A 23,520-nucleotide genomic window follows, 5' to 3' on the forward strand; every position below is an offset into this window, starting at 1 on the left:
TACAATGTAAGAACTGTTACAGCTTCTTCATGACAGACTAACACAGTGGTGATTTTAAATGAATTGTATACAATTGTCATAATTTACTCGCCCATATGACTTGGATCACAACATGAGAATGAGATATTCATCAGAACATTCATGCTTGCAGTGAGATTGCTTGCACATTTCAATATTTTCAAAGAATGGCAACAATAGTGTGCTATTATTTAATAATATTTTCTAAATGCATTTATTAAGTAATTGCTTAGAATCAGTATAAATCTGTTCATTGTGAAAACAATTAAATTTAATCCAACTATGAAAATGGTTTAAATATGGCTATAGCTATGGAACAAGAAAGATTCGTTTTTTTTTTTTAAATGTATCGGATTAAAACCAATCAGATTTATTGATGCTATATATATATATATATATATATATATATATACTGTATTATAAACAATCTGTAGCTTTCCTGTCTTGAATTCTTTCAGTGTAAAAAAATAAATAAAAAATTATGCATTTAGTTGCAATCTGTGACATTAACCTCATTTGAATACTTCTTTTCTGATTTTCTTTCCCGTGGTGATTTAGTCCAAGGACTCCTCGTGACTTTCCTGACACAATCACATTCTAGACAGCAAACAGATTATGAAGGGAAAATGGTTTATCAATAACTTATAGTGATAAAATGCAAGATTAAATTCACAGTCGTCTAAACTTTAAACAGCAGAAGAAAAATACTTTCATACCTCAAAATCAGTATTTTTTTTGAAAACTTCAGCTGAGGTGAAATGATTGTGCTCCTTTTTCACAGGCAGAGAGAGAATCCTGCTGAGCATGTGCAGAATAAGTGTCATCACTCTAGCTGGTTTCTGATTGGAGTAATTGTGTTACAATTGCCCCCGGTCTCCCCTGCACACTAGGTACTATAACCTATACACCAACACCTCATTCAGAATTGATTTAGCCGTAATAATTCTTCTTCTCAGTTTGAGAGAGAGACCGAAGAGCAGAGAGAAAGGTCAAAGTACGCACCCGAGTTCATCAAGGTGAAAGAGAGCCTGAAGAGGACAGCGATCACAAGTGCTATGGAGAAAGAGCTGTAATCACACTGATCTACAGGAGTGTTGATACTCCTCCAGCTGCTGATTTGAACAGTTCTTTCGGTTTTTTTTTTTAGAAAGCTTGGGGGTTTGGATTTTGAATGAAATCACAGATTGTGAAAAACCAATGTTGAGGACAGGAATGTTGGGCTAATGTTATGTCACATGTTAAGCACTTGTAATGGTCTAATAGGATTTCACCTTAATTGCACCAGTGAGAGAAACACACAAGAACAGAATGACTCCAATGTACTGGAACTGTATCTAGTGTTTGAGTATAGAAATGATTGATCTCCCATATTTGTAGATTATATACTTTTATGATCAGACGGCAATCTTTTCCACTTTTATCTTATGTTATATGTAAATCATTTGGTATGTTCAAATATGCAAACTAGTTTCAGATATAGTGTACTAGTGCATTTAACAAAATGTGCAGTACAAAAAGAACTGCATTATGGGAACACTGTATCCCATAATGCAGTTTCAGATTTGATTTTCCATTTAGTTTGACAAATGAACTGGCCCTGTAAATTACAAATTGTAGCATCTCTACATTTCTTGACTTATTTGAGTCGACAGGCAATCATAATTATTTAAAATAACATACATAATGCATAGTTTTCCCTACATACATTTTTTAACAACATTATCACACAATATAATAAAATGATCCTTTACAGATAAGATATTGTTGATTTATACTGTCTGTGTAAGTGGCTTTTTACTTGAAGGAATAGTTTCTTAAACGGATTTGGTGAAATTTAGCATTACATTAATTGCTCACCAGTGGATCCTCTGCAGTGAATGGATGCCGTCAGAATGAGAGTCCAAACAGCTGATAGAAACACCACAATAATCCACAAGACTCCAGTCCATCAATTAACATCTTGTGAAGTGAAAAGCTGCATGTTCTAATAAACAAATCCACCATTGAGGTGTTTTAACTTTAAACAGACTTAAGCCATGTGGATTTCTTGTGGATTATTGTTACTGTTTGGACTCTCATTCTGACGGCACCCATTTACTGCAGAGGATCCATTGATGAGCAAGTGATGCAATGCTAAATTTCTCCAAATATACTCCGACGAAGAAACAAACTCGCCTACATCTTGGATGCCCTGATGGTGAGTACATTTTCAGCCAATTTTAATTTGAGTGAACTGTTCCTTTAAGAGCTTTTCCACGCATGCGATGTTAAAGGTCCCCTGAAATGCTTACTCTGTAGAGTTGACGTCATTTTAACTGAAACAGGAAGACAGGGCGGGACATATCAAGCAGCCCCGCCTCTTTTTACAATAGCCAATAGCGTTCGTTTATATCACAGCTTGGGCTAGAGCCGTTCAGAGAGCGGAATACGCCAAAAGATTCCAAAGAAGAAGCCATTGGGCTCCGTAAAGCCGCATTTGACAGGGTATGCCAGCCATAATCTCATCCATATTGCTATAAAATATAGCATTCTGTGTAGAATTCAAATAGCTCCGATACATTTTGTGGTCTGTGCCGACTCGCGCATATCGTGTCTCTGGACCGGAGCAGAGTGTGCGTGACACAGCGCGAAACCAGACTTCTTTTTTTCCTCAATGGAAAACATATTTACACTGTTTGAATCGTTCCCTGTTCCCTGTCCCCTATATAGTGCACTACGTGCCACTCACTGTACAGAAAATACTAATTCTGTGGACAAGTGACCGATTTCAGCCGCGGCTTCAGCATCTATTTTATAGTGTAGGGGGCGGGTGCTTTGGATTCTAGAGAGCATTTGATTGGACAGAAAGTTTGATGAGAAGCTGAAGTACGATGTGACGTCAAAAAAAATTGTTGAGCTGTTTTGGCGGAAGTGACGAATTGCAAGCTTTGAATGCTTATATCTTCTAAATGCGCATTTTGTCATTGTTTTGGAGCACACTGCCTTATAGATAACCTTAAGACTAACATATTGATACTAACACCCAAAAAAACTTCCATTTTGATTTAATGGGGACTTGGAACATAAATCAGATGATTCTGATCTCACATGTTTCAGCTAACAACACAACTTAGTTTTTTGTAAATGTTTTATACATTTTGTAGTCTTTTAAATAAAGGGGTTTTGACATGTATGACAGTTTAGAGTATATAAATTGAAAGTACCAACCACAGTCTGCCTTTGCATAGCACTCTGATGTGAACTTTATTTGCACTGTACACAAAGATTTTACTGAACACACAATGCATAGACAAGGAGTTTATTCATAACGTTTTACTACCTGTATATTTTAAGGGTACAAATCATTGGCTCTTCATAACTCCATTGATAACACCTGATGCATTGCATCCATACATTTGTAGCTTTTACAAAAAAAGATATACAATATATGTACAGTATACATCATGTTTGTATAATACACATACTGTATTTGTGTCTCTTCACTTCCCGAAGTGTGCGCATTTCCATGTGAAAAAAATGTCAGAATCGATCAAGGGAGGAATTAACTACCCAAAAACAGGGGTGTTACTTCCTATAGTACTTTTCAAAGCCAAAGTAAGTCATAGATGACTCCTAACGATATTTAATCAGCCCTTCTGAGGCAGTTTGCATAATTACCATAATGAACTGCTCATTAGACTGTTGCATTTTTATACTAATTACATCATTGACTGCACTTGGGTTTGACTCGGTTCTAAAATTAAATGTTTTAATTATATATGTACTTCATATTTTAGAATTTGATTGAATTTAATAAATATTAAATTAAAATAAAAAAATCATTTTACATTAAAAAATAAAAATGTTGTTATATTGACAACACTTCTGACAAACTAAAAATGTACTTTATGCAAATAAATGGTAAATACAGCTATATCAAACAGATGGAGTGTCAACTCAAGACTAATCATTCATAAGTTTAAAAGGAAAATGTCTTTAATATTAGGGGTCCATTAGCAAAACTAAATACTTATATATATATATATTGTTGGCTTCAAGTAAGCAATGTGCTCAAATACTGGTGAACAAGGTGATAAATGTATGCATTGTTCTTTTTGCAGTAATCCAGTTCAGTAAGCTCACTTCGGCAGTTTTATACCAGTCTGAACCAGATCACAAAATCAACAACATGGACAATTCTACCCAACAGACCTTACAAAACAAAACCACAATGGATTAAGGCGTGAAAATGTCTTAAAGATATAACTATCTTGTTTCCTCATGAATTTATTGCCTGAGCAAGTGGGGCTTAAGACATTAATATTTATTAAGACATTAACTAATGGCTTTTCAAGAAAGTCCAAATTGCTACGGGGTACAGACCTGAACATTTTCTTTAAAAAAAAAATAATTAAATAAACCTTACATAAAAGCACAAATTAAACATATTGTTGTCTTTGGTTGGGGTACAGAAATATTAATCGGACAAAGTAAAATGATAGAGAAGTTACATATGCGTCAATGAAATACCCAAGTCTGAATGTCTGGAACAATGATGCTCTCCTCTCACGTCCCACCAGCAGCACTAGGTCCATCTAGTGCATGCTACCAGGAAAGCTCTGTGTTCCGGGTCAGACTGGTGCGGTGGACGTGCATGTGTGGGTTCCTCTAGGTTCTGCTTCAGATCCTGCTGGTCGGTCGGCAGCAGTAAGCACAGCTTCTGAGACTGTCCCGATCGGCACTGCCTCGACGGCCGTCCCCACTCGGGGAACCTAAACATTAAAGTTTATGTGAAAATGAACAGCAACAGGATCTTAGAAATATAAGTAATATTTAATAAATATTAGTAATATAAGAAATATATAAAATATTAGTTCAACTCTATTAACATATGTACTGACATATCGCTTGAGACTTACTGTTATAAAAATTATAATTAAACTTTTTTAGAGTACTAATTATGCACAATGCACATTTCATAATATTAAGCCTTAATGCCATTATTGAGGAGTATTGTACGATCTTTGAATAATATTGGTCTTTAAATGCAAGATATTTAAAGTGTACCTAAAGTATACTTGCAATAGTTCCACTTTAGCACAATCAAATATACTTCAGAATATCTTTAGTTGGACTTTAGTATAGTATACTAAAAGTACAATTGCAGCGTATTTTTATTACGTACATAAATATGTTAATGTATTTGTAGTATACTTGACATGAAATAAATGTATTTCAAATACATTTTAATAAAATACAAATTATTTATTTTTCAATAGGGTAGCAAAAAAAAAATGACTAAAACGAGAATTTAAATAAAATAAAGCTAAAAACAGAAATAAAAAAATGACGAAAGCACTTAAAACTTCTAAAAAATAACAGCTAATTAAAAATATTAATAAATACTAATATATAAAAACACATGGCAAATATTTTACTGTATATTAAAAGCTGTGAGGCACTCAGGGTTTTTTCTTCATGTTTATATATATATATATATATTAATATGTGTGTGTGTTTTGTGCCATATGAACATCAAAAGCATCAAAATTTTAATGGAACTATCAAATAATTTTAAAATAAGAAACATGCATTTGACAAATTTTTACAATAAAACATTACATTACAATAAAAATATATAAGAAATTTCCATTCATATGTTTAACAATAATTCTTTACAAAACGACTAAACGTTTTAAATAAATGAACAAACAAACAAACATTGAAATGATTGGAACCAGCCCGAAATCTAGACAGTCCAGTAAAAAATGCTTCAAACACATTACTTTACTCATTACCTTATCAGTTATCTTAAAATTAAATATTAGCTTTTACATTTAATACATACTGTGGTGCTTGCTATTTTTGTACAACAACAACAACAAAAAAAGTCAAATGAAATCCATCACAAACTCCTCATGCTCATGCTTTCTTAATGGGTTGTATGTACTAAAATTGGGACCTAATAATTCCTGCATTCTATTTAGGATGGATAGTATGTGACTTTCATTGGAGAATGTTCTCAGACATACTGTTCTCATCTTCCTCCTCGTCCTCGTCCTCCTCCTGGTCGAGCTCTTTGGCGGGCAGGAGCAGGTGTCTGTGGTAGGGGCTGGTGGGGGTGATTTGGCTCGGCCCCTCTAGGCTGGTGCTCAGCTGCAGTCTCCGCATGTGTCTGACCACTGCTGTCGCATTGAATGCTTGCTACGGGGATAAGAGCAAGAAATAACGTGATTATATTTTTATAATATAAAATATTATATGAATATGTTTACAAGCATCTTTGGGAACATTTCTGAGATTAATGAGAAAATCCTATAACAGTTCTAGAATGTCTCTCTCTTTCTCTCTCTCTCTCTCTCTCTCTCTCTCTCTCTCTATATATATATATCAGTGGCATGCGGTGGCGTTTTAAAATGAGGAAATGAGGTGTGGCATGCGTTAAAATGAGGAGGCAGTTATATATACTGTGTATATATATATATATATATATATATGTATTTATATATAAATATATAAGTCATGTCCTTGTTACACTTAAAGAGGTCATATGATGCTTTTTTAAAGATCATTATTTTGTGTATTTGGTGTAACAGAATATATTGACATGCTTTAATGTTCAAAAAACACATTATTTTTCAAATACTGTACATTATTGTAGGTCCTCTATGCCCCGCCTCTCTCAAACGCTTCGTTTTCTACAAAGCCCCCTCCTTTGACAAGCGCAGTCTGCTCTGATTGGCCAGCTGACCCAGTGCATTGTGATTGGCCGAACACCACAACCATGCGTCGGAAATGTAACGCCCCTTACCATAATCGCGAGCTTCATCTTTTAAAATAAATGCAAAGACAGAGCCCGAAGGGTGAACAAAGTCGCGTGACAGACACAGTGGTGAAGCTGGTATGTGTTTGCAGTACACAAGCCACGGTTAAGACAGCTGACTCCACTGTGATGTGCCAAAGAGAAAGGAAAACTTGAAATCGCATCATATGACCCCTTTAATGTTTACACTAAGTGCAAATAGCTAAAGATTCTATTTACACCTAGCAGGATTTTCGAGATGGTCCTCACTGCAGAACACAAGATCCAGGGGGCCAGGTTGGATCCAGATCCAACTCCTCCCACCTTACATATACCTAAACTTACCCGTCTCCACCCCTAAACCTACCATCTCCACCCCCGTGGATCCAACCCCGCCCCCTGGATCTTTGTTCTGCAGTGAGGGGCTACTGGGATTTTCTGCTATTTATACTACTTATTGCAGATAGTGGCAATTATCTGCACCTCAGTATTGTAGTACATAATAAAACAGTATGCAATAATAACAATAACAACAACGTGATATCTGATTTGAAAAAGTAGAAAAAAAAGTTTGACAAAACGCTATTCGAACCCCGGTCGATTGCATCAAAAACGACTTCCACACGTACTTCACCATCTGCGCTACACTCTTAAAAATAAAGGTGCTTCACGATGCCATAGCAGCCTATTTGCAAGTGCAAATAGACACGCCGTTTTTTATTTGTGAACTGATGTTCACCTGTTCTTTTTAATAGTCAACTTATTTTCGGGTCATCGTCATAAAAGCCCTGTAAACTTTGTCACAGGCACGAAGATACATCTTTCATTTCATCAAGCTGAATGCTCACTAAAATCTGACACAGTCATCACGTTTTCAAGTCATTTCATGTTTCATTTTGATGTGACACAAAGCAGTGATATCTAAGCAGGAGAGTTGTTTACTTACTTTATAATTAGTCAATAACGCCATCATTTTCTTCATTCAGGCCGAGAGCTCGCACGAAAACAAGAGGCGGGATTTATCACACGAACCAATCATAACCGATCATATCCAATTATAGCGCGACGGAGGCATTGCCTCCTCTCACGTGACTTTCCCCCATTCAACTCAATGAGCCTCCAGAAAAGTCACGGCACGCTTTAGGGTCTCTGTAGAAAGTCTATGGACCGAAGGGAGACAAGCCTCCGTTCTAACTTTATCTGCGGGAGTTGCTGTTGGACAGCGTTACTTTATAAAACCGAGTGACTTTTAGACTTTTAATGTCATATTTAGTCATATTTGCGTTGTTTTATTTTTGTAATATCGATTATTTTCTCATCCACTTTTGAGGAGAGGAGACACTGCCTCCCTTGCCTTCTCGGAGGAAACGCCCCTGACTGTAATTTATGTTCATTTAATTGCAATTATATATATATATGTGACCCTGGACCACAAAAGCAGTCATAAAGGTCCATTTTTCGAAATTGAGATGTATACATCATCTGAATGGTGAATAAATAAGCTTTCCACTGATGTATGGTTTGTTAGGATAGGACAATATTTGGTCGAGATACAACTATTTGAAATTCTGTAATCTGAGGTTGCCAAAAAAATCTAAATATTGAGAAAATCACCTTTAAAGTTGTCCAAATGAAGTTCTTAGCAATGCATATTACTAATCAAAAATTAAGTTCTAATACATTTACAGTAGGAAATTTACTAAATATCTTAATGGAACATGATCTTTACTTAATGTCCTAATGATTTTTGGCATAAAAGAAAAATTAATAATTTTGAACCATACAATGTATTTTTGGCTATTGCTACAAATATACCCCAGCGACTTAAGACTGGTTTTGTGCTCCAGGGTCACATATGTATATATATATATACAGTGGGGAAAAAAAGTATTTAGTCAGCCACCAATTGTGCCAGTTCTCCCACTTAAAAAGATGAGAGAGGCCTGTAATTTTCATCATAGGTATACCTCAACTATGAGAGACAAAATGAGAAAAAAAATCCAGAAAATCACATTGTAGGATTTTTAAAGAATTTATTTGCAAATTATGGTGGAAAATAAGTATTTGGTCAATAACAAAATTTCATCTCAATACTTTGTTATATACCCTTTGTTGGCAATGACAGAGGTCAAACGTTTTCTGTAAGTCTTCACAAGGTTTTCACACACTGTTGCTGGTATTTTGGCCCATTCCTCCATCCAGATCTCCTCTAGAGCAGTAATGTTGTGGGGCTGTCGCTGGGCAACACGGATTTTCAACTCCCGCCAAAGATTTTCTATGGGGTTGAGATCGGGAGACTGGCTAGGCCACTCCAGTCCCTTGAAATGCTTCTTACGAAGCCACTCCTTCATTGCCCGGGCGGTGTGTTTGGGATCATTGTCATGCTGAAAGACCCAGCCACGTTTCATCTTCAATGCCCTTGCTGATGGAAGGAGGTTTTCACTCAAAATCTCACGATACATGGCCCCATTCATTCTTTCGTTTACACAGATCAGTCGTCCTGGTCCCTTTGCAGAAAAACAGCCCCAAAGCATGATATTTCCACCCCCATGCTTCACAGTAGGTATGGTGTTCTTTGGATGCAACTCAGCATTCTTTCTCCTCCAAACACGACAAGTTGAGTTTTTACCAAAAAGTTCTATTTTGGTTTCATCTGACCATATGACATTCTCCCAATCCTCTTCTGGATCATCCAAATGCTCTCTAGCAAACTTCAGACAGGCCTGGACATGTACTGGCTTAAGCAGGGGGACACATCTGGCACTGCAGGATTTGAGTCCCTGGCAGCGCAGTGTGTTACTGATGGTAGCCTTTGTTACTTTGGTCCCAGCTCTCTGCAGGTCATTCACTAGGTCCCCCCGTGTGGTTCTGGGATTTTTGCTCACAGTTCTTGTGATCATTTTGACCCCACAGGGTGAGATCTATATATATATATATAGCAAGTTGTTCTTGACAGACCAAGTAAGCCATATTTGAAGAACGTCATGCAGATCTGTTGGGCTGGAAATGCAAAATGTGGATGATGTAGTGGGATTCTCACCTTCCATTTACTTTTAGCAAAGTTCTTCTTGATCTGAGCACTGACAGACTCATGAATGTTCCTGTCGAGAGCCGTGTCTCCAGAAATCCTTCAAAATCAGAGATGGGGGACGAGTTAATAATACAATTTTGGTGAAAAGAGGAAAAGGATATTATGATCATAGATAAAGTTAAAAAATAACACTTATTTTTAGGTAATCCTACCATGGGTGCTGTAAAGCCTGCTCACATGTGTATCTCAGAGACGGCTCTTTCTCCATCAAGTGACTGATGAAATCCTTGGCTAGGATGGGATGTGATCAACAATACGTTTGTCAAACAATATTCAAGAAAATAGAAATGCCCAGGATAGAGCTCATCAGTAGTTTTGAGAAGGTTTTTTATTCACTGTCTGCACTCCTCTTTGCAGACAAGTCACATTATATAAAAATGAACTCAACTCAACGTTGTTATATCACTAATAGTATTTTTATTTTTAAAAACCTACAGTTGAGCTCAACAGGTGCGATCTTTTGTATCAAGAACATCTCAAAATGATCTACCTGAGTCAGAGATGTCGTCCCAGTATGGAGAGTCAAACTCATACTCTGCTTTGAGAATCTGCTCGAATAGCTTGGCATCATTTTCATCGTAAAACGGAGGGTAGCCACATAAGCTGCAAAAGACATAGCTTTGTAATAACAACCAACTGACTTAATTATCCCTCTTATTATTTGGTTCAATGAACAAACAAATAAATAAAATATTGATTTAGATTGAAATATTGATTTATATTTACTCATTTTAAATATCGGACTATAATTTGGAATGAATAATACATACAAAAATTAATTCCTATAAGAATTGACCATAAACAAACAAATAGTATAACAAAAATGAAAAATAAAAATATCAGAATTGACCATAAATAAAAAAAAAAATACTATAAAAATTGACAAACAATAAATAAATATTCACAAACCAAATATTTGATAAGACAAATGAATGAATATGAAATATTGATTTATATTTACTAATTTTACATATCTGACTATAATTTGGAATGAATACTTAAAAAAATGTATTCCAATAAGAATTAACCATAAACAAACAAACAAACAAATAATATAACAAAAATGAAAAATAAAAATAATATCCGAATTGACCATAAATAAAAAATAATTTATAAAATCCTACAAAAATTGACAAACAATAAATAAACAAATAAATATGCACAAACCAAATATTTGATATGACAAATAAATTAATGAATGTGAAATATTGATTTAGATTTACTCATTTTAAATATCTGACTATAATTTGGAATGAATAATACATAAAAAATTAATTTCCATAAGAATTGACCATAAACAAACAAACAAATAATGTAACAAAAATGAAAAATAAAAATAATATCCGAATTGACCATAAATAAATAAAAAGAAAATTAAATTCCTATAAAAATTGACAAACAATAAATAAATATTCACAAACCAAACATTTGATAAGACAAATGAATGAATATGAAATATTGATTTAGATTTACTCATTTTAAATATCTGACTATAATTTGGAATGAATACATAAAAAATTTATTCCAATAAGAATTGACCATAAACAAACAAATAATAAATGAATGAATATGAAATATTGATTTAGATTGAAATATTGATTTATATTTACTAATTTTAAATATCTGACTATAATTTGGAATGAATAATACATAAAAAATGAATTTCTATAAGAATTGACCATAAACAAACAAACAAATAATACAACAAAAGTGACCATGAATAAATAATAATTGTAAAAAATCCTATAAAGATTGACAAACAATAAATAAATAAATATGCACAAACCAAATATTTAATATGACAAATCAATAAATGAATATTAAATATTGATTAAGATTGAAATATTGATTTCTGTTGATTCATTATAAATATATCAATAAATATGGATTGACCATAAATAAAATCAGATCAAATAAATACATTCCTAAAAAATGTACAATGAATAAATAAATAAATATTTAAAATAAATATGCACAATTTGAGATATGACAGATGCAGATCAAGGACAACTTACAGAATATAAGAAATCACTCCTATGGACCAACAGTCTACAGCTTTACTGTATGGTTTTTGTGCCAAGACCTCTGGAGCTGATTGAGAGAGCGAGAGAGAGAGAAGCTTTCAGTGTTCCTTTTTTCTGTTTAGTTCTCTTTCCTTTTGAGCTTTGTAGAGAATGAGGGCAGCATCAAAGAGACACTTTAAAGAAGCTAACACTTGACACTGTGCAGCATTTCAAACAACTGAGAGCCTCTAAAAACCGACACATTACTGACCTTACTAAAGATGGTAAGATATAGATTGAAAAAGGCAGAAAACAAAATAGCCCTCACTCGTACCTACGTATCCAGGTGTTCCACAGGCAGTTGACATCACACTTCCTGAGTCCTCGATCTTAGACAGGCCAAAGTCACTGATCATGATATTGGAGTCCTCCTCCATACTGTAGTACAACAGATTCTCTGGCTGCACAGAAAGAGAATGAATTCATATCAGCTGAACGTCATTTCCCCTCAGTCACATTAAATCAAGTCATATCTTGCTACATTTAATGGACAGCCATTGGTGAACTTTTTTCATACTGTATGTGTAACACCATGTTGTAATCAGATGTGACAAATGTTTTTCTCATGACAATCCATGACAAATAGCATGCAACAGGGCATTTTATTGGTCACTTGAGCTATGTCTGGAATAGAATACTACTATAAAACTCTTACTATTTTTATAAAAGTCCAAAATGTGCGATATACACCGACATTCAAAAGTTTGGGGTCAGTACAATTTTTTAAAAAGATATTAATACTTCAGCAAGGATGCATTAAATCGATCAAAAGTGACAGTAAAGACATTTCAAATGTCACAAAAGTTTTCTATTTAAAAAAAAAATGCTGTTCTTTTGAAATTTAGATTTATCAAATAATCCTGAATTGAAAAATGTATCACGGTTTCCGCAAAAATATTAAGAGAAACAACTATTTTCAACATTAAAGTCTGTGCAAAGCAATATTAAATATGTGTTCTGAGTTTAGCACACCACAGAAAAATGTGTTATTAACCACCCAGCCAAATTTGAAAAAAAATATTAGAAAAATAGGCATTAGTATAATTTAAAAAAAACAGTGTAACTCTGAACAGCTTTAAAAGTTAATGCACTAGCGTTTTTGTACATCACTTCAAAAAAGGTGATTTTTACCCTTCAGTGGTAATTCAACCCTGATTGTTGTGTAACAGGAAGTAAACAGTGCTGACACCTTTTCCAGAGTATTTTTCTTTTTGTGTGTGTTGTTTGTGCAACAGAAATATTGTGAACAGCTGAGATTTTATCAGACTCGTCTGGTGGGGAAAGATGAAACAGTGTGCTGTAAGTCTGCATCCTCCAAAGGGACACAGGTAGAGCCAGAAAAAGACAAACAGCACAAGCTGTTTAATCATCCAAGGACTGTTTCCATGTGTTTAGGCATCTGGGTGTGTGTTTGTCCTATTTCGAGCATCCTTTCAGGTTTTTACAGGATTGTAGCCCAAACATTCATTCTTGTTCTCTTCCTTAAACACAAAGCCTGTGTGTTAAAACGAGCACTGTCATGTATAATCTAGCTGTCCCAAACACACACTCCCTAAACTGCCTTCTTAATCACAGAGGGAGCAATTAAACATACAATTTGCCACTAAGGAAAAGAGAAATAAACAAGTCAGAGAATAAATTACAGTAGAGGAAATGTATTTTCCTCTCTTCCAAGACTAAATTTCATATAGTATTAAAATGCTAATTATCATTTCAAACATTTCATTCTTGTCTCGAACTATTCAAAAATAACATCTAAATGTGAATACAGATACCCAACTAACAAAAATATGTTCTAAGAACATTTTGTACCCATTAAGCTATGGAAACGTTATTTCTGAGGTTCTTTGTACATTCAAAACATCCTATTTTTTTTAAACGTTTTTTTCTTGGTTGACTGAATGTTAAAGGAATATTCAATTATATCATTTCCCAAACATCATTGGAATATTACTGTTAAACGTTCTCTGAACGTTCTGAAATGAGTAGTAACATTAAAAAATTGAAAGACAAACATCAAAATGAAACATTTCAGGAAAAAAGTTTCATGAATGATGCATAAATAACGTTTTTGTTGTAATCTTCTGAGAACATTATAACTTTGAATGACATTCTAATCACGTTCCTGGAAGAAAGTTTGTTCTTAACTTTGAGAGAACCTTTAAAAACATTTGAATATTCAAATTTGACTTAATATTTAAAACTCTTTCAAAATATGTGTAAAACATATATAATGAAGAAAAGCAAGTGAACATGCAAGGGCATTTTGAGAATAACAGGAAATTTGGGCTCAGCAATTATGTGTTGTGTACAGTTTTTTTAAATCACAGAAGGCAGTTTTATATATATATATATATATTCTTGCAAGCGTGTCTGTTTGCATGAGGATGATTTCAATTAAAAGGACCTTATGATATGTTGTTGTTGAGATAATAATAATAATAAAACAGAAATCTCCAATGGCCTGGAAGCCATGCTAGTGAGTCATGATCACATCAGTGTTGTTTAGTGAGAGAGAACAGCTCATAAAGCGCTGCAGTTAACAAACTTTCTACTGGACTCGTATCACAGACTTATCAGACTGCATGCCTTAAGTGGAAAGGGGGAAGTTCGGGGGCAAAATGGAGGTTGGGAAGAAAAAAATGAAGGAAAGAAAGAGCGAGTGAGAGGAAATGAAGAGAGCGAGAGCTGTGCTGTTGCCGTGAGACATGGTGTAATTAAGGCCTCCCATGGCTTCCTGTGGGTAAAGGAGGAGGAAGAGAGGCGAGAGAATGGAGATTAGGAAATGATACAAGACAGCCATGTGGGTGTTTGGGTCTGTAAATAAGAAAATTGTTTCGCAGAGACATATTACAAGGCCAATCATTTCCCAACAGCAGCTCTGTGCACTAAAATAGATTAACAAAATGCTCATGGTGTAAAGTGTTTCTCTAGTGAGGGGTTCAGAATCATATAGAGACTAAATAGTTTATGTGTCAATAAAAAGTGAAAACAACATCACTGAAAGGAAAAATTACAAACATACATTCATACTAGTTATATACATTAATGTTTATATTACATTACACTGTTTATGTTGCATAAAATGTTTAAATGTCCTACAACGGTGCTGAGAGATTCTTACTGGTCTCTGAAAGCATTATTAGATTAGCTAAAAATATTCCAATTTTACCTAATATTTATTTCAAACTCTTTCAAAATATGTACAAAAACATGAGGAGGGACAATAAATAAACATGCAAGTGTATTTTGAGAATGATAGGAAATGTGGGCCTAGTCATTATATGTAAATTTTCTGATATCATAAAAGATCAAGTATTTTAAAAATATTTTTTGCTGTTGCATTATACTTACTGTTAATTCACTGTTTTAATAACTATAAAAATATAAGTAATTTAACTCTAATTTTATTAATAAAAGCTGAAGATTCTCTCTCTCCACACACACACACACACACACACACACACTTATTTTAGAATGTCAAGTAGAGTTAATCAAGTAATACTGACGCTGCATTTCATTTAACCAATGTACCTGACCTGGAAAATAATCTGTAAAGCAATAATCCAATCATTTCAAAGATTTAGTGCCGGAACACTAGACATCTCTCATTATTAATTTAACTGCTGAAAAAACTCAACTTTTTATCTATTATGCTTTCATCTGTCACAATGAATTATCAGTTTAATTTTTTACATTAAATTTATATAAAAAAAAAAATTCTCAGCAAATATTGATAAAATTGATTGATATCCCTTGTAAAAAAGCCATTTAAAAACCTGCTCTGAATCACACAGACTCACTCTAACAAGCTGTGATTAATAATTGAATAAAAATGCAGCACGAGTGGCCCTGATTTCTTTTTTTATGGATGTCTTTTAAAAGGCTAGGTTGTTTGGGCAGCTTTTTCTGTACTTTTAGACTCACTTAGAAAACCGTATCGATTTGGTCATTACTACTGACTGAAAAAAAACTTACATCATAACAACCTGACAAAAATCGCCAAATAAAACTGGTCAACTAAGCGTAGTCAACACAAATTCTTCTTTCAAAACACCTTTCTCATTTTGTTTAGGAAGGTTGGGAGTTTAAATCAACAAAAGAAGCTTCCAGACAAAAACAGCTTAGAAGGCTCATTCATCTTACTTCTGTGACACTCGCATAAACATAAACTTTCCTCTAAAAATAAAATATCCTGTCACCATAGCGACCAGTGCACGTTGACCTCTTCTGCCCACTTTGTAAATAAGATGAACACTGAATGACTAAACCAAAAACAAAACAGTAAAGTCAAAATGATGTTTGAATTCTGATTTGAAAGGGCACAAATATAAACAGTCCATTTTGTTTCCTAAATATCACCGTTTTCAAACAGCAACACTAAAAAATACTGAAAAACAATCACAATTTTCAAATACTAACCTCATGTCTTACAAAAAACAGACCTTCTTCTATTTACAGAAACAAGATAAGCAAACTTATTTGTATATATTAGTTAGCGTAATGACTTAAGCACTTACATAACATTTCATAACAAAGTCTCCAAAGTACCACCCATTCCACATTATGCTAACAGCCATGTACTTTTGTATAAACTGTATAAATTGCAATATGGAAAATAAGCAGAATGGATAATGCTTACAGTCGCGAATAACTGTTAGCACAACTCTTATCTCTTTTTAGAGCTACTTACTCAAACATTAGATACAGTCTCTCGATATACTGTGGCAAATCCTACACAGTTTGCTAAAATTAAAAGCTCCCTAGTGTCCAATGTGTCTCACCACCGCCCAATGAAGATGAAGTGTCCAATTGTGAACCGTTTTTAATCAAAATCCAGGTCCGCAGCTAGATAAGCCAGAGCAGATACAATTTCCCAAGAATAAATCAATTGACTCCACTCACAGAATTCACGGATAAACCAATTCCATAATCTACTTTAGAAAAGAGGCTTTCTGTCAACATATACAGTTAAATACTCTGTACAACGCCTTACTGGCAAACTAGTCAAAAACGCATCACACTGTGAAAACAAAGCTACACTCTAAAAAATGCTGGGTTAAAAAGGGACAAACCCAGCTATTGTTTTTTTTTGACCCAGCAGTTCGGTTGTGTTGACCCAGCGGTTGGGTTGTTTTGAGTCAAAACAACCCAACCGCTGGGTTTGTCCCTTTTTAACCCAGCGCTGGGTTATATTTAACCCAGCATTTTTTAGAGTGTAGGTTACAGATTTGCCTATGCAGAGAAACCGTTCCATTTTCTGTCTATAGTTGCATTCATGTGAGATGAATCATGCAGAACAGACAAAGGGCACTTTTTGATTTATGACCAGTATGTGGTCTGCGAGTACAGAATGACAGAAATCTTTTGAGCCATCCTTCTAAAGATTAGCAGGCTGACGTTTCCCATAATATTTACAGATTGCTTCTGCATTGCTATTGGTACAACATACCTCAAGGCAGTTCTCCTTGAGGTTTTGGACTTTCCCATGATTTATGACTCTCTTACTCTCTGTTTATTTCTGCTGATGGGGCAGACAGGTCCCCGCTGCAGCAATCTTGCCTACTGCACAGTCCGCTTCAGTTCATTCAGCTCTCTGTAGAATTCATTGTTTGCTGACAAAAGAAAACAAGCATGGCCTGTGCCTCTCAGCACAAAGCTAAAATTGCTAATTGAAATTGATAGTTCTATTGTAGCACTTACAATTAACTGCACCGTTCCAGTCCAATGCAGGATATTTAATACAACTATAGTTATATATATATATATAGTGTCCACATGAATGTTCACTGACCGTCTGATGGATGTGACAAGCAAGTGTCTGCCAAATGTTTAAATATAGATGTCTTGTACAGTAATGCTATACAACTTAGTTCACCAAGAAACAAGTCATGTTTGCAAGGTACAACTGGCTTCATTTATGAAACGAATTGTGTAAACCCGTTCTACCATAAATTGTCACATTCAATTCAACGCAACAGTTTATGTAACACCATGTCTACATTAGAAGTGATGGACGTCACATTGCTTAAAACGGTCAGCACTGGAAATGTCGAAGCTACAAGTCACCTTAAAGGGATAGATCACACAAAAATGAAAATTCTGTCATCATTTACTCCCCCTCAAGTGAGTCCAAACCTGTATAAATTTCTATCTTCTGCTGAACACAAATGAAGATATTTTGAAAAATGTGCGTAAACAAACTTGTTTCTGGTTCCCATTCACTTCCACAGTCTTTTTTTCCATACTATTGAAGTCAATGGGGACCAACAACTGCTTGATTACGCAAACAGTCTGCTCACGAAGGCATATTAATTTTTAACAAAAATACAGTCAAATCAGTAGTATTGTGAAACATTATTACAATTTAAAATTTAAATTTTTTAATTTATTCCTGTGACTCTAAAACTGAATTTTCAGCAGCCATTACTCCAGTCCAAGGAATATTTATTTATCTGTTTGTTTGTTTATCAGTGGGGCTGCTTAATATTTTTTATGGAAATTGCAAAACATTTTTCAGGATTTTTTGATGAATGGAAAATTCAAAAGAAAAGCATTTATTTGAAATTGAAATCTTGTAAAATTATAGCCTACATGTATTTAACGTGATTTTTGATCAGTTAAATGTTGAATGAATGTATTAATTTCTTTCAAGGAAAAAATCTCACTGACCCTAAACTTTTGAACAGTACAGTGTTATCATGTTTACAATTCATAGAAATCAATACAGGATATTTGTAAATAAAGTAAAAAAATGTATTCATGTTAAAAGGGAAATGAATGTGGCAGGGAAAAACTGTTTCAAAAATAAAAAAATTGGGATCTGTCAACTAAAGGTGCACTGCAGTTTCCTGTAATGTATTCACCTCTAAACAAGACATAACAATAAAGAGAACTGCACTTGGCCACTTTAACTTTATACTATATCGTTAAAATGGTCTCCTTCTGTTAAAGTAGACATTTCTTTGCCAGAATACGCTGCAAAGTGGTCCAAACTTTATGCTGACAGTCAAACACAAAGGTATTAAGGACTGAGGTTTCGGTGCAGCAAAGGTCAAGACTGACAATTGCTCTACAGGGATGCTAAGAATGTATCTCTGCTGATTGTGTAGCATGCATGGCTCCAAAGAAGGGTATTTTACATGAGGCTGGCCATGTGAACTCAAGCTGAAGTAAGCATGCCCAAATGATTATGTTATGCCATCTGAAATAGCAGTCATTCTGGCTGCAGGAGGGGAGAGACACTCATAACAACCCCCTGATGAATATTATATGCTTGAGTATGTGTCTGTGTGTGTGTGTGTCTGAAGGTTTCATCACAGCTCTACACTATAGTGACTTTCCCCTCAGCAGAGTCTTGGAGGTTGGCGATGTGCTTCCCACCCAGCATTCACCGTCCTGCTTCTCACGTGCTTTGTGAAAGATCTTGCGTGAGTGTCGCTAAGATTCGGCGTGGCAGATCGGTCTGTCCATCTGTTTATCCCTCTCTCTGGCCCTCGTCCTCAGCCATGACGCCCAAGATGCGGTGAACGTGACAGTAAAATGTACACACTCTGCACACGCATGCGCTATAAATATATCTGCAACATAAAAGGGCTAGTGCACTTAGGGTCGACGAACGCTCTCTTGTCCTCTACTACGACTGAGTTCATGAATAATAGAAGCATTGCCAGGTCTACATGACTTCAAAACAAACTGACATTTTGTTGTTGCTTTTGTAAGAAAGCGTCTGGGAATAATATAAATGCGAATGTAAATGTAACAAATTCCCAATATTGATGGATAATGAAAGCCATGCTGCGTGCCACACTGAGGTGTCATTAATCACACCCGGCAAAGCGAGAAAAAGAGGCAACTGCTCCAACAGAAAATGGATGAGATCTGTTTCTGACGCCACTCAGTGCCAATATATTCTGAATATTGTTTTCATAATGCCAACATGACATATTGCTTTTCTCAACTGACTAAAACAAATGAAGGAGATATACAGAGCTACAGAAGAAGATTAGGAATAAGAATACTTGTTGATAGAATAGTTGCAGGTGTGATTCAATGGTCTGACGGTGGATTTTTTCCTATACAGCACTAAAACACTGTAAAGACCTGATTTTCCTGTCATCATGAGCTCTGTGTGGTTTTGATGTCCTTTTATTAGAGGAGGTATGAAATCACTCAAACCAAGATTATTACTGTTAACTAAAATTGAAAAAAATATATAAAAAATGTTTGTTAATTGAAATAAATTATTAGATGAAAGAATTATTGCTTTGGCAATAAACCCAAAATAGGTTTAAGTTGAAGCACAACAATTACTAACTGAAAATGAATAAAAACTAAAACTGAAATAACAATAAATTAACCCTAAATATTAGTAATATTTATATAAAAAATAATAAAAATGGCAAAAGCGCATAACAAAAATTGCTAAAAAATTAAACTGAAATTAAAAAGAAAACTGAAAAAATAAAACAAAAGCCAATTCAAAATATTAATAAAAATTATAATATTATATACATAATACTCTAATAACACGTGACTCAAACTCAATAAATAAATAAATGAATCTGAGATTGATCAAACAATGCTCAGGCCACTTTTATTGTAAATCAAGCAATTAATTTATCAAACACTCACGTCCCCAAGACCTCCTTGAAATCATAATTTTCCTTGATATCAGTTGTCTTCTTTTTCCATCCATTTTCATCCTCTCCTAAAGGCATTGTATTGATTTCCACTCAGGAACTAAACAAGACAGAAGTAGAGGTCAATGAATAAGGAAAGTGTATCACTTTAATAAAAAATTAGACATAGACACAAAACAGAGAAAACAAAGTTGCAAAAACCCTGGTTGTATTGAAGAACAGTGTTTTCAGTTTCTCGGCTATGATTAAATCTTACTGCAATAGTGTGGCATTGTTCAGGTGTGCATTACCACATCACACCGCTACTGAAGCCTGCATGTGCGAATGCCGTCATCATGGTACCTGTTACTCTTCTCAGTGCAGGGGAAGATGGGCAAAACCAATAGTTTGTGGTTGCATAAAGCATTGTATTTAGCCTAAGCATCTGCAGGGACTGCTTGAGCACATTGTCATCTGTAAGCCAGTGACCAGTTTTGTTATTTATAGATTTTGAGATTAACTTTTTATAGGCAAACTCTAGTGACTCTGTTATCAAGATGATTAAAACAAAAAAGAAATAAAATAACGCACATTCACATATTCATAAAAACATTGAAACTATTTTGTCATGAAAACTCCATAAGTCCTACCTTTAGTCCTCAAGAGCTTCTTATACATGAAACTAATGAGTCTAAATGGATCCGTGTGATTTGCATCACTATTAATGCACATACTACTATGTTTAACTGACATACACTTATATCATGACATCGCAGGACTACTGGACTACACACTCATTTTGACATATTGGACTGACCTTCAGCGCACATTTTCAGTGCAAACCCTGTTACTCCCTTCAATTAAAAAAACAAATCTTCTCAATTTGATTACACAAATTTAAAGTTATTGAATAAATTATCAAGCAAATATTTTTAAAGGTTATGCAACCTGTTATTATCTTGTTAGAGTCTTTCTAAAGAGTATTTGAAAGTAATAAATTAATAAAAAATGACACTTTTACATTATATTTATTCTTATTAGAAAGCCCCTAAATTTAGTTTTGTTTTATAATTTTGATTAGTCATATATTTTTATTTGATATGGCAAAATTCTAATTTTTCATTATTATTATTTATTATATATATATATATAATTTATGAACTTACATTTTCTCCATTACTATGCTTTTATATCTGTCTTTGGTCAGTCCTTGTTCCCTGTCATCTCTGTCATCTTTAAAGACATTTAAAATAGATAAGCACTAGTCATATAAGTTTGATTGTTGTAATTCTGGAACTTATAAAAAATATTTTTCAAAGGTCAAACACCTTCTTTTGTTTTCACTGACCATTTATTGAAAAGAAACGAAAAAACAGCTCCGTTTTGTACCCTGTTTCGTAAAAAGTGCCACGTCACAGAACCAAACCAAAGCTGACAAAATAAACAAGATTCAGCAATGCATAGAACTCATATACTGAATATGTCGTGCATATATCATAACTTTTATCCTGTCAACATCTTACATCAGTTAAAGTACAAGTTATATTTTTCAGATCTGTGCAACGCAGTACAAAAAGTAGCAGAATCAGAATTAACTTTATTGGCCAGGTGTGCGCAAACACAAGAGGAATTTGTTGTGTTTTTTTTTTATTATATTCCTGTTTTTTTATTATATTCCTTTTGGACCTGGTACCTACACCAGTATCAAATTCCATGCTATTATATACCATGGAATATTAATGTGATAATCATTCAGTACCATGCTATAAGATCAGTATACCATAGTAGTACCACATTCTTTTTAGCAAAAGATTACACATACAACAGAGCAATAAATATTAACTATGATCTTAGAAGAATGGCGGTTCCAAAGAAAAATGTTAAACATGCAATGCACAAAACCCCTAACCACTATCTGAAAGTGCTCCCCATCTCGAGTCATTGAACAAGCAATGCACTATGCCAGTGGACGCATATTGTTCGTTTATAAGTGTGTGTGTGTGTGTGTGTGTGTGTGTTCAGACACTGCGCATAGATGCGCATTCAGGAGTCTGTTGCCACCTGCACTAACAATCCTCTAGGAACAGACAACGAAGCATTAACAGGAATAGACTGAAAACAGATCAAATGTTTGTTTTCAGTCGCCGTTATCTTACATAGACTCCTACTATGCAACATGGACTACAGTGTATTGCCCACATCATGCATGAAAGCTTGCAGTGGCATTGCAGAAGATTCTGCTACTACATTTAAATCAGTTCATACACTTCATCCGCTGACTTCGAGGAAAACTTAAAATAAATGCAATACCTGATCGTCTGCTCCTACGGACGGATGGTCCTTATATGCCTCTTTATCTATCCGCAATTCCCTTTCGATGCAATAGTTGCGGGATCTACCCTGACGTCCAGTAGCGACTGGAGGAGGCGTCTTTCAGTTGACAATATAATGATACCGTCCGGATACTCTGATACTATTCCCGAGTGCCATTCACAGAGCACTATAGATTAAATAAGCTATTACGTTTTGCAAGCAGATGAGGGTTGGAAACGCCTGCTGGACCACCATGCCAAATGACAGGACATTAACAAAGTACAGTTAATACATTAAACAAACAAATAAATAAATATCCCTCGATATTACCCTAAATATTTGAAACCACGTCGGCTACATTTGTTTTACCTTTTGCACTTTTAATTTAGTATGTAGTGTTTTGCTCTTATTTGCTAATTTATATATTTTTTAAGTTGGTGTAATTATTTTTAATCTTATTTCAATTAGTTAGCCTACTTCATGTATTATTAATTATGCAGCATGTTCATTTTGTGGCCTAAAACCCGAAAGCGAATTTGCGTTTTCAAGCAAATAATGGGCTCCCTAGAGAATTTCCAATAAGCTTTTAGTATGCAGCATCTTATTACAGTCTTATATATATATATATATATA

At 34.5% G+C, this 23,520-nt stretch overlaps 1 protein-coding gene across 1 annotated transcript; it reads right to left on the reverse strand.

Moving 5' to 3' along the window:
• Positions 1-4,130: 4,130 nt before the first annotated feature.
• On the reverse strand, positions 4,131-12,376 carry LOC107561002 (calcium/calmodulin-dependent protein kinase type 1-like). The gene is made up of 7 exons (XM_016245322.1): positions 12,228-12,376; positions 11,906-11,981; positions 10,381-10,493; positions 10,043-10,121; positions 9,840-9,927; positions 6,030-6,201; positions 4,131-4,769 (listed from the first exon to the last, which is right to left on the reverse strand). The coding sequence occupies exons 1-7, from the start codon at positions 12,328-12,330 to the stop codon at positions 4,678-4,680; spliced, it is 723 nt and encodes a 240-aa protein (XP_016100808.1). The 5' UTR covers positions 12,331-12,376; the 3' UTR covers positions 4,131-4,677.
• Positions 12,377-23,520: the final 11,144 nt, after the last annotated feature.

This window comes from Sinocyclocheilus grahami, unplaced genomic scaffold (genome assembly GCF_001515645.1).
Source record: "Sinocyclocheilus grahami isolate Dianchi unplaced genomic scaffold, SAMN03320097.WGS_v1.1 scaffold751.1, whole genome shotgun sequence".
NCBI classification, from domain to species: domain Eukaryota; kingdom Metazoa; phylum Chordata; class Actinopteri; order Cypriniformes; family Cyprinidae; genus Sinocyclocheilus; species Sinocyclocheilus grahami.